This window comes from Uranotaenia lowii, unplaced genomic scaffold (genome assembly GCF_029784155.1).
Source record: "Uranotaenia lowii strain MFRU-FL unplaced genomic scaffold, ASM2978415v1 HiC_scaffold_76, whole genome shotgun sequence".
Taxonomy (NCBI): Eukaryota; Metazoa; Arthropoda; class Insecta; order Diptera; family Culicidae; genus Uranotaenia; species Uranotaenia lowii.
The window spans coordinates 1-12,657 of record NW_026598711.1 but is presented as its reverse complement, the minus strand read 5'-3'; the positions used below and the strand labels follow the sequence as shown (position 1 = coordinate 12,657).

Genomic DNA, 12,657 nt, shown 5'->3' with positions numbered 1-12,657 from the left:
CTGACAGACAGCCGTTGCTATCTTATCGCGTATCCAGTTCTACACCCATAGTTTTTGGACGAAGATCAAGTTTGTCTATAAAAAGTTGAGTTTCTTCAACTCAAACTTGGTGAAGCTCTGGGTGTCACCGGGGATCGATACCACTTCAGAAGACATTGAAAGGTGACTTGGAAAAAATGATAAATGTAGGGCGCGCGAGTGAAATTTGTTAACTCAGAGCTTATCCAAAACACTTATCTAACTTTGGCTTGTTTGACGAGATCATCGCGGTTTTCATCGTTAGATATCTGGCGGAAAATGTCACCTAAGTTTAATCAGTCGAGTTCAAACGGTGTTTGGCTGAGGTGGTGCAACGATGGACGCGTTAGGTGACTACGTGATTTGGAACACTTCCGGCAGTGTAGTTCAGGATCGATGGAACACTCTTCTGGACACGATTGGTGATGATCCGGAGTTTCTGTACGTTTGGGCTTTAACAACCTGGGTCAATGGGTTCTTCTGGGTTTTCGGAGCCTTTTTCGTGCTGATGGATATAACCAATAGGCCGAGGTTTTTGAGGAAGTACAAAACTCAACCGGGTATGAACGAGCCCCTCAAATGGGAAGGTCTTTGGAAAGTCATGAAGACCATTTTGTTCAATCAAACCGTGATCGGGATTCCTCTGACCTACATCGGGTATCACACCGCTGGCAAAAATAATCTTCCGGATGTTCGAGTGCTTCCCAGTGCCTTCGTAGTAGTGCGTGATTTGGCCATCTCGTTGTTCTTTGCCGAGATCGGGTTCTACTACGTCCATCGGATTCTTCATTTGAAGCCCCTCTACAGACACATTCACAAGAAACACCACGAGTGGACGGCTCCCTTTGCCTGGGCAGCTATGTACTGCCACCCACTAGAGCATATCTTCAGCAATATGATCCCACCAATTATCGGAATTCACCTTATGAAGAGCCATCTGGCGACTGCGGCCCTCTGGTTTCCGCTGGTGATCATCAACACGATCCGGGATCACTGCGGGTACCACTTTCCGTTTTTCCCGAGTTCGGAATTTCACGATTATCATCACGCCAAGTGAGTTCATCCTCTGCAGTTCCAAAAAATTTCCCAGTCACTAAAATCTGATGTTTTCGTAGGTTTACGGAATGTTTCGGAACGTTCGGATACCTGGATAGGCTACACGGAACCGACCGGCAGTACCGAAAAAGCAAACAGTATCTGAGGCACCGGTTCTTGTGGAGCACTAAATCGGCACGGGAAGTGGTTCCGGATAAGTGAACGATGTATCATTTGATTGTGTGTTGGATAGCAATTTCATGGCGACGAATAAAATCTCTTTAGCAGTATTAGCACTTTGGAACCGAAAAAGTTTACTCTCGATCAAAGGATTACAACATCTCTTAAGCCTCAGGTCATTAAGGACAGCGTTAGTGTTATTATATTTATCTAATTAAGGAAAACCTGGGAAACGTTCTTATCGACACTTTTAAGTTGCAAAACAAGTCTTAATGACCTACTATTCAGCTTCCAGAAACCATTTAATTCGGATTTCAAAAATTGACCTAAAAAAATCTCTCTCTTCACCCATCTGTCTCTTGCTACAGCTATGTTTCGAAACCTTGTCTCCAATCCCCATCTTTTATTTCATCCTAGTTTGGTTCAATTCTTGTATAAATTAGACCCAAGAATAGACCACGAATACAGATGCTCTAAGGAGTATATTCAGAAAAAATGCAACAGCAACACTTTGTTTTGTGAACAACTTTTGCATGCATGGAGGGGAATTGATGAAATTTTCAGTGAAGTTGTCTGTTGATGTAATATGTAAATGCAGAGTGCAAATTCTGATGACGTTATGTCAAGTGACTTTTAAGATGGCGTTCACTGAAAAAGTTCTTCAACGTAATTTTTTGAGCGCCACGTGCGCCATCTTTAAGTTCATAGTATGCCATTCTATTTCCAAATCAAGGCTATTTTTGATAACGCTTTCTGTTTACTGAGGCTTGACCTTCAAAATTACTCAATTTTGGTGGGTCGCTTTATATGTGTAAAAAAAATGTTTTTCATTTAAAAGCAAGTTCTATAATTTTAGCAGTTTGTCCTCTTTGGTAAATAACAACATATTTCACTATTAAAATAGCACTTCACCACAGTTTCCCCTTATTATTTATTAGAGAGTATGGACTAACAACCAGTGTCTGCGGGCTTGTCCACTTTCTTGATAAGTGCTTTAATTATCTCATTTTATTTATGATCAACACTCAAGTCTCTCTGATTCTCGCTCCCCAGAATCGCAGAATCGAAGGCAAATATGCTGAACCGGATTTCTCAACACACTTTATACCATTTCTCCTCAGAGGGATCTGTTTCATCCTTTTTCCATATCCTCCTCAGAGGAGTCTTCTTTTGACCTCCTCGGAGGAACCTCAACCATGTTCTCAAGGGCGTGCTTTTTCTTTTCTCTTCAGAGTCAAAGAAATTATCCCAAGCGTAAAAAAAGACATGGCTCTCAGAGCTATCCGAACTCCTCAGAGTCCCAACGTATTAAGCAACAGGAACTCTACTCGACTTCTCAAAGTCTTTTCTGATCTGATACTCATTCATCAGTTTCTTAGAACTATTATCATCGTACCCTCATGTTTGTACCAGTTCAATCGAGTTCCTCAGAACTATCAACACTTGATAAGTACTCGACTCCTCAAAGCCAATTTGGGAATCGATACGTATTCCTCAGAAACATCTGCATCAAAATCATGATCTGATCATCATGACTTCCCGATCAAATCACTAATTTTGACATAGAATTACGTCTTACGGCAACACTATAGGGGGGCAAATTGAAATTTGCGAACGGATCCCGCGTCACGAAAAACGCCTCTTTCAAAGACATCCTATCTAAAGGATTATGACGTCATCACCAACGCCTGCTTAGATTGGTTTTGTTTTTCCCTACCTACGAATGGTATAAAACAAAGGGCTCTTTGGTTGACTCGGTTTCGCGCTTCGATCTGAGTGTGGACCCCACCAGTGGTAATCCGACTCAGATATCGATTTGCAGTAGTTCAGTGGCAACCGTGGACCAGTGAGCAGCGTAGACATGGTCGATTATGTTGCATGGTTGGATTATGTCACATGGTTGATTTATGTCACATGGTCGGATTATGTCGCATGGTCCGATTATGTTGTATGATCCGATTATGTCACATGGTCCGATTATGTTGCATGATCGGATTATGTCACATGGTCGATTTATGTCACATGGTCGATTATGTCACATAGTCCGATTATGTTGCATGGCCGGATTGTGTCACATGGTCCGATTATGTTGCATGATCCGATTATGTTGCATGGTCGGCTAGTCACATGGTCGATTATGTCACATGGTCGGATTATGTTGCATAGACGGATTATTTCACATGGTCCGGTTATGTTGCATGATCCGATTATGTCACATGGTCGATTATGTTGCATGGTCGATTTATATCACATGGTCGGATTATGTCACATGGTCCGATTATGTTGGATGATCCGATTATGTCACATGGTCAGATTATGTTGCATGATCGGATTATGTCACATGGTCGATTATGTCACATAGTCCGATTATGTTGCATGGCCGGATTGTGTCACATGGTCCGATTATGTTGCATGATCCGATTATGTTGCATGGTCGGCTAGTCACATGGTCGATTATGTCACATGGTCGGATTATGTTGCATAGACGGATTATTTCACATGGTCCGGTTATGTTGCATGATCCGATTATGTCACATGGTCGATTATGTTGCATGGTCGATTTATATCACATGGTCGGATTATGTCACGTGGTCCGATTATGTTGGATGATCCGATTATGTCACATGGTCAGATTATGTTGCATGATCGGATTATGTCACATGGTTGATTTATGTCACATGGTCGATTATGTCACATAGTCCGATTATGTTGCATGATCGGATTATGTCACATGGTCGATTGTGTTGCATGATCGGATTGTGTCACATTGTCGGATTATGTCACATGTTCGGATTATGTCACATGGTCGAGATTATGTTGCATATTCAGATTGTGTTACATGGTCCGATTATGTTGCATGGTCGGATTATGTCAGATGGTCGATTTATTTGTATGGTTAAATTATGTCAGTTGGTCGGATTATGTTACATGGTCTGATTATGTTGCATGGTCCGATTATGTCACATGGACTGCTTGCTCAGATTATTTCTGGTGATTAGTTTATGTCACATGGGTAAATTCTGTTATATGGTTGAAATTTGTAAGTCATATATTGCCATTTTTACACTGTCATATGTTGGTCATTTCGGAAAAAAACACCATAAGTTCTATTATTTAAGAAAAGAATTGCGTAATTCTACGTTTAGCGGTCGTAGCTTAATCACTGATCAGCTGATATAACTTCCCCTGCGGAAGAGAAAAATATTCATCGCCCAGAGTTCCTGGCGCCAACTAGCTCATCATTCCCTAAGCTTCGTTTCCCGATTATGTAATGATACCAATAGCTTAATTTCGATTTTTTGTAAATCATTCAATGTTCATTTGACAATTCGAAAATATTTTTATGATGCGTTATGTAACTCAGTTAGTATAAATTTTAGTTTCACTGTATAGGATCAATTCCATTCCTATTGGAGAAGAGTGTATGATCTTTTGAAAATTTTATTTAAAGAGGAAATTTGAAGAAATTTCAGATGATCTAAAAAGTGTATTCTCTAATAAAATTCCTAGACTACATCGTTCACCAGAATATCCTTTTTTAAAGAACTGCGATTTATAAGATAAGCTAAAGAACATTTTCGCTTTGAAAGTCTTAAATCTTTAACTTTTATTCATTTGCTAAAATTTATTCTTAAAAATGTTAAACTTTAATTCAATTTTATTATGAAACTAGCTGACCCGGTGTGCTTTGCTACACCTTCCAAAAATGAATGAAATTTGTGGTACCTAGTTCTGACTTTTCATTTATTTGCATTAAATTTCAAAATCATCAAAAGGTTTTTAAAATAAAATTGCTTTTTTTGTTCAAATCTTTATTGTTTAGTTGAATACGTGTTTTAATTCTTTTTATGACTCTGGTGATTTTTACTTCATAAGTTTATAAATAATGCCAACATATTTTTTTATATATGAAATCTACGTGGTCCCTTTTTAATATGGTTGTCCCTTTTTAATATCATAGAAACATTTTTTGTAACAAAATACCATCACGGGACACTTATTTTACCAATTTGTTCTCGAATTATTATATAAATTGTGAGAGTGGCCACCTTCCCCCATATAGGCCTAATAAAAGGAAGGGGGGTTTCATAACATCAGAAAAACACTTTTTGTATACAAATACGATCCCATGACTCCATTTTCGATAAGTTCTCGAGTTATTCAGAAAATGGGCGACTTTCTCTCCACTTTGTATCTCCCCTCTGTCAAGAGAAAGGGGTCTCAAACAATCGAAGAAACATTGCTAGTACCCAATTTTACTCCCATGCAAGTTTGGTTCCATTTTCTAGATTAGTTATCGAAATATTAAAAAAATATGTGTGACCCTCTCCCCCTTTTTTATCGTTCCACTGAATGAATGGAAGGGTGCTAAACCACTGGAAAAACATTTGTTGTGTTCGAATACCCTCTCATGCTAAATTTGGTTTCATTTGCTTTATTGGTTGTTGAGTTATGCTATGAAATTAGTAACGGAACCCCTCTTCCTACCAATCCCCTACCTGGAAGGAGGGGATCAAGATCAAACATTCCGTGTATTCAAATACAATCCCATGCCCAATACTGTCCATTTGTTCGATTGTATGATTGTTCGCATACCACATTTGATTCCATTTGTTAGAAAAGTTCTTGGTTCATGCAAAACAATCGTATGTGAGTTTTCGTCTTCTTAAACTGTATCCCCAATGCTTTTCTATGTCAAAGTTGTTTCCATTAGTTCTAGAGTTTGGCGAAAAATTGTAAAGGAGCCCCTCTCTCCTTCCTATCACGCAACTGGAAGTAGTACCAAATATTCACAGAAACATTCCTTGTGGTCAAATACCCTCCCAAGCCAAATTTCATTCCATTTGCTGGATAAGTTCCCGAGTGATGTGAAAAATTGTATGGGAGCACCCTCATCCCTCATGATTTTCCGCCTTGAAAACGAAGGTTTTTAAAAATATCATAGAAACATTTCTCGTAATAAAATATCTTCCCACGCCAAATCCGGATCCATTTGCTTGATTATTTTTCCAGTAATGCTGAATACCGTGAAGAAGCCCCTCCCCACTTTCTATCTCCTCAATAGACGGAGGGAGAGGTACCAAATATTCATAGAACTATTTATCGTACCCAAATACCCTTCCAAGCCAAATTTTGTTTCATTTGCTCGAATAGTTTTCAAGTTATGTAATAAAAAAAGGGGTTAAAGGCCCCTCCCCTCCTTCTTGAATCTTCACTGGAAGGAGGGAGGGGTCTGAAATAATCATAGAACGATTTCTCGTATTACACTTCCCTTCCATGCCAAATTTGGTTCCATTTGCTTGATTAGTTGTCCAGATATATAAAAAATTGTAAGGTAGGCCCCCTCCCCCCTTCCTATCTCCCCACTGAAAGGAGGGAGGGGTACCAAAGCATCATAGAAACATTCAACGTACCGAAATACACTCCCATGCCAAATTTGGTTCCATTTGCATGATCAGTTCTTGAGTTATGAAGACTTATCACTTTTATTTATATGACCCCCTCCCCCCTTCCAAGAAGAGGGAGGGGTCCCAAACTATTATAGGAACCCTCCCCGGCCTCCAATACCCCCATCTGCCAAGTTTCACGCAAATCGGTTCAGTAGTTTTCGAGTCTATAGGGAACAGACAGACAGACAGACAGACAGAAAGACAGACAGACAGACAGACAGACAGAAATTCATTTTTATATATACAGATTATTTTTTAAATTTTAATATCCTATCAATTGGAATAGTTTTTTTTAAATATGAAGAATTGATTTTCATATGGAGGCACGTTTCAAATTTTGTTCCTCAATTTTCAAAGCTCAATGAATCTAGTACATTTCAACCATCGGGACCTTTTTTCACTGGGAGGAAAACATAACAAAAATTGAACACCATACCAACGTATACTTTTGCACGCAGAAAAATTGATGCAGGCTAAAAATGCTTTGTAGATAATGAAATTTCTATACATTTTTCTACGTGTCATTTGAACACGTGGAGTAATTTTTGAATGCTAGCGCCCCATCACAACCAGTGTTTTATTCACTTACTAAGCAGTTAAGACACGAACCTTTGGTTGATGGAAATGTGGTGCAGAGTTATATCAGTTTATCAGTGGCTTAATTGCTACCTCTTCCACTTTTTCTTCTAAAAAAAAAATTCTTATTGTTCATCAAAACAATTTGTTATTGTTCCTCAGAACAAATCTCTTATTGTTCCGCAGAACGATTCTCTTATTGTTCCTCAGAACAATTTTCTTATTGTTCCTCGGAACAAATCTCTTATTGTTCCTCGGAACAAATCTCTTATTTTTCTCAGAACAAATCCTTTATTGTTCCTCATAACAAATTTCTTATTGTTCCTCAGAACAAATCTCTTATTTTTCTCAGAACAAAGCCTTTATTGTTCCTTAGAACAAATCCCTTATTGTTCCTCAGAACAAATCTCTTATTGTTCCTCAGAACAAATTCCATATTGTTCCTCGGAAATCTCTTATTGTTCCTCAGAACAAATCTCTTAATGTCCCTCAGAACATATAACTCATTGTTCCTCAGAACAAGTTTTTTTTTAATGTTCCTCAGAAGAAGTTTTTTAATGTTCCTGAGAACAAATTCCTCATTGTTCCTCAGAACAAATTTCTTCATGTCCCTCAGAACATATAACTCATTGTTGCTGAGAACAATTTTTTCTAATGTTCCTCAGAGGAAGTTTCTTAATGTTCTTCAGAACAAATCAATGATGGTGTGTTCCTCAGAACAATCACATTTTCAACTATTCCTGGGAAATATTCTCTTGTTGTTCCGCAGAACAAATCACTGATCATTCCTTCATTCAACAAATCCGATTTGTTCCTAAAACCACATCGCTACCTTTTCCCAGGACCAAATCACAAATCGCTCCTCAGAACAAGACACAAGTCGTCTCTTGAACGGATCACAATCTATTCTTCGGAAACTTACAACACAAAAAGCATATCTTCATCTCTCAGATCCTTCAATTCTCCGTACACAAATCGCACGAGACGAGACGCACTCACATCCACCACTTTGCAGGAAAAACGCGTTTGAAACATTTGGGTGCTACGCCCCAACAATTTAGTTGCAACTTTTTCCCAACAATTTCTTTCCATTCGAAGTTGTATAAACGGCTCAACTTACCGAACAATCTATCCCATCCTCGTCGCCAGATGTAGAGATCTGATTTATTGTGAATTTAAATATAAATTTGAGAAACGTCGCTGGTAAACTGGCAACAAAACACATACATCCGACAATCTAGTACTTCACTTTTCTTTGTCGGAAGTCGGAAATCCGGACTTCCGAAGTAAAATTTAGTGCTGGCGCTAGAGGGGGATACGGTCAAAATTTGGTCAAGCGAAAACGCGTGTAAATCGGTGAAATCGTTTATTTAAAAAATCAAATTAAATTTCTTTTTCAAGTTTAATTAGTATAAAATTCAGGAAAAATATTCAGTTAGGCTTCTGCTTTTCCAAATCCGAATTGCCGGGCCTTACGCTTAACCCCTGCCATCAGATTTTGTACAGCCACCTTGTCCACCTTCTTCGCCGCAGAAAGCCAGTTTGCCTTGAACTGCTGCTCGTCCTTAGCAGTTTTTGTGGTCTTCTTTAGGTTCCGCTTGACAATAGTCCAGTATTTCTTAATTGGGCGCAGCTCTGGCGTGTTGGGAGGGTTCTTGCCCTTGGGAACCACTTGCATGTTGTTGGCGGCGTACCACTCCATGGCCTTTTCACCGTAATGGCAAGATGCCAAATCCGGCCAAAACAGTACGGAACAACTGTGTTACTTCAGGAAAGGCAGCAGACGTTTATTCAAACACTCTTTCACGTAAATTTCTTGGTTGACAGTCCCCGAAGCTTTAAAAATGCTGCTTTTCAAGCCACAGGTACAGATGGCTTGCCAAATCAGATATTTCTTCACGAACTTTGACAGTTTCATGTGCTTGAAAATATCTGCTACCTTTCCCCTTCCTTTTGCCGTATAAAACTCCTGTCCCGGAAGCTGCTTGTAGTCGGCTTTGACGAAGGTTTCGTCGTCCTTTACCACGCAGTCAAACGTCGTCAGCATCGTCGTGTACAGCCTCCGGGATCGCGCTTTGGCCGTCGTATTTTGTTTATCATCGCGATTTGGAGTCACTACCTTCTTGTAAGTCGATAGTCTGGCTCGTTTTTGGGTTGGTGTACGGTTTAAGACGATACATCCAGCTTATTTGCTGCATCTCGGAAAGAGAGGTTAGGGTTTCGCTTGAAACTACCGGCAACTCTCTTTGTCGTCTCAGCGGCTTCCGGTGTTCGATTTCCCCTCGATCCAGACTTCCTGGCTGTCAACAAACGTTCCTCAAACACTTTAATTACATTAGTAACGGTTGATTTGGCAACTTTTAGCGATTTTGCAAGCTTTGTGTGCGAGTAGCTCGGATTTTTGCGATGCGCGAGCATAATTTTGATATGCTGCTCTTCTTCCTTGGACAGCATTTTGACAACTGAAGAGTGAATTCCAAAATCAAAATAGGAGCAACATTCTACACACACACACACTTTCAAAATGAAGGGTGTTCAGGTTTTTTAAATGCAAAATTGAAAGAAATACGTCAAGTTGATATTGACCAAATTTTGACCGTATCACCCTTTATTATACTTTTTTTATTTGCAAGCACCCACATCTATGTAGTGCCATAATATTTAAAAGCTGAAATGGCCAGTTTTGAGCAAAAGTAAAGTCAATAGGTATATCGAAGAACATCAATTTATCATCTCAGACCGTACGTCTGAAAACCATCGGATTTGTTAGTGTTTACTTAACTTCAATTTTCAGAAAGTTGACTTGGTCTTTGGAATGGGCCTGCTAAAAAGAATAAAGCTTGCTCTTTACTCCTAAACAAATTTCCATAATAATGACAGCTAATCAGAGCCTAATTGGAGGGAAGGCACATGGGAAATTGTATACCGGGATTGCGAGCGCGCTTATCGCCTTTTGCCTCCCCTAGAAACATTCTAGTGTCTTACATCCCACTCTAGGCATCCGTTAAATAAGTCTCAAGTTTGTACTTAATATCTATGTTTCAACCACTCTTCCCTTATTCTTCCTACTTATCAAGTTTCATTCAACTGGCATTTTATGGCAAACTAGTTGAGTGTTCAATTTTCCCCCAAAACATGAGTCGTGTATTTGGCGTACGAAAAAATTTATAATTCTCGCGTGAGCTTTCATTACGTCGTATGAAACATCTTAAGAATTCATAGAAATCTGCTGCAAAAGCTATCAAAACAACTTTAAAATTTGTATTTCACATAGAGTAAGGTGGGGTAAAAGTACGTTTTGGGATTATCACAAACCGAGAACAGTAAAATTCAAAACTCTGGCGTGGATTGATAGTGATTTGAACTGCCAGCCATATTTTTTTTTCGTAGAAATTGAAAATACTCCGAAAAATGAGGTAAAGTAGCTATTTTGCTTGAATGATGTAATATTTCAAATAACGGCAAACATTTTTGTGCAATCAAAAGTCTGGCTTTCAATTAAAGTTTTAATGTGTCTTTTTAGTTGGTTTTAATCACTATCGAATGCCGAAGAAAGAATTTAACTACTATGTCTCTGTTCTGCACAATTAACTGTGAATCATGAGAAACCATGAAGGGGCAAAAGTACGAACTGCAAATGGGGCAAAAGCACGAAGGGTCTACTGAAGTAAATCTGAACGGAAAATTTAAACTAATTTTTTAAATGCTCTGGAAACATCAGCGCATATTTTTGTTTCTACAAGACTTGCTCGCGCGAAAAATTGCTCAAATTCGATGAGAACTGGATTCTGTGAACCTGTTGAATATTGACTATTGGTGAAGAGCTGAAAATTTGCGCAGGTTATTCACCCATGTATAGAATTTGTATAAGAAGCGAACACAGGAGCTGCTTTTGTAAGCAAAGATTGATAGAAAATAATTTTCCTCTTGACTTAATGCAGAAATGTGGAATTTTGAATGGTCGTACTTTTACCCCACATCATTCGAACTTTTGCCCCAGAGGTGGGGTAAGAGTACGTTTCGATAGCAATTAGGCATTTTCACTACTGCTATTAAATGCGTCAATCGATTATCTTCGTTATTTTGTAGAAGAGAGATAAAAGTCTAAAGAATCAAATGCTGTTCTTGGTTTTTTTGATAACAACCGGCAAATTTTTTTAAAAATAGGATAGCACTAAGGTCGTACTTTTACCCCACCATACTCTATAGAATATGTTGTCCAGGCTACGAATATTCTAAATGGAAAGAAGTTGCGACTAGTTTACGTCAGTGTTTGAATTTTTTCGTAATAAACTGTTTTTTTACATTTTGTTTCAAACGACGTAGTGAAAGCTCACGCGAGAATTATTGATCAGACTTTATAATTCTTATCACAGTAAGGGTTTCAAAGATTCCAGGTATTACGAAAAATGTACTCCTTCGAAAAATTTTTAGAAATGAACGAAAAAAAGTAATCAAAGTTTCCCCAGTTTACGGTATTATTTCAATATGAATAAGAAAAAAAACTTAAACTTGAGAACAGCCTTCTGTATTCTGCTTTGAAGACGACAAATCCTAAAAGTGGAAATTCTAAGAACAACTACTTCAAATACCTCAAACACCTCAAGACAGTCGTGAAAAGGTCACATTTTATCCATCCGATATTATCGATCAAATATCAATAATTATAATCTCGTATCTTTAATTTGGTATCCAGGTCTCTAAGCTAATGATCACATGAAAAGTTATTCTTACATTTATGAATGAAAAATTTTTCAATGCAAAATCTTAAGTTATGTTCAATAGTTTAAAAGCGATTGAACTTGAAAAATTTTAAAGTTTGATAGAAAAACTCAAAGTTATGATTTCAAATTTCAATTCTTTCGAATCCTCATTTATGAATAAAACCTTGATTTACAACCAGAAATCCTTCCTTTTAGAACTCCGTCACCGTGCCGTGGTTGTAAAAAAAAATAAATCAATTCAAGACGATTTCTTGTCCCCGGAGCACATTTGCATACACTTGTGCCACACTATGCATCCGACTGCATAAGCAAGTTGTAACTCATAATAACCGGATTGAAATAAAAAATAGAAAATTAACTTCACTTAGCGCCTTCCTTCAGGGTTGGGTTGGGTTGGTTCGGATTTTTGATGTGTCACGATCAGATTACAACCCACTGAACGAATTGTTTATGATGATAATAGAAAAGAAGCCCCCAATCATGATGTTTGTTATGAAAGACCTGTGCCGGTGAATGAAAGCGACTAACCTTGGTTCTCTGTCGCTTCAGACGTTTTGTTTTGTTTTTTTTTTTGTCTCTTCACGAAGATCCCACGACTCGGATTTCTGGTGCTGGTGCCGCTCAGGGAAAAAGAAGATCTCTAAAATTTCGGGGGTTAGTAGCCCTTCACTGGC

At 38.5% G+C, this 12,657-nt stretch overlaps 1 protein-coding gene across 1 annotated transcript; it reads left to right on the top strand.

Moving 5' to 3' along the window:
• The first annotated feature begins 355 nt into the window (after positions 1–355).
• On the top strand, positions 356–1,275 carry LOC129760775 (fatty acid hydroxylase domain-containing protein 2-like). The gene is made up of 2 exons (XM_055758438.1): positions 356–1,071; positions 1,134–1,275. Exons 1-2 carry the CDS (start codon positions 356–358, stop codon positions 1,273–1,275), a joined length of 858 nt encoding a protein of 285 aa, XP_055614413.1.
• The last annotated feature ends 11,382 nt before the right edge of the window (positions 1,276–12,657 follow it).

Coding starts and splice junctions, on each gene's coding strand:
- LOC129760775 (XM_055758438.1), top strand. CDS start 356: ATGGACGCGTTAGGTGACTACGTGATTTGGAACACTTCCGGCAGTGTA. Junction 1,072..1,133: donor CACGATTATCATCACGCCAA/GTGAGTTCATCC, acceptor ATGTTTTCGTAG/GTTTACGGAATGTTTCGGAA.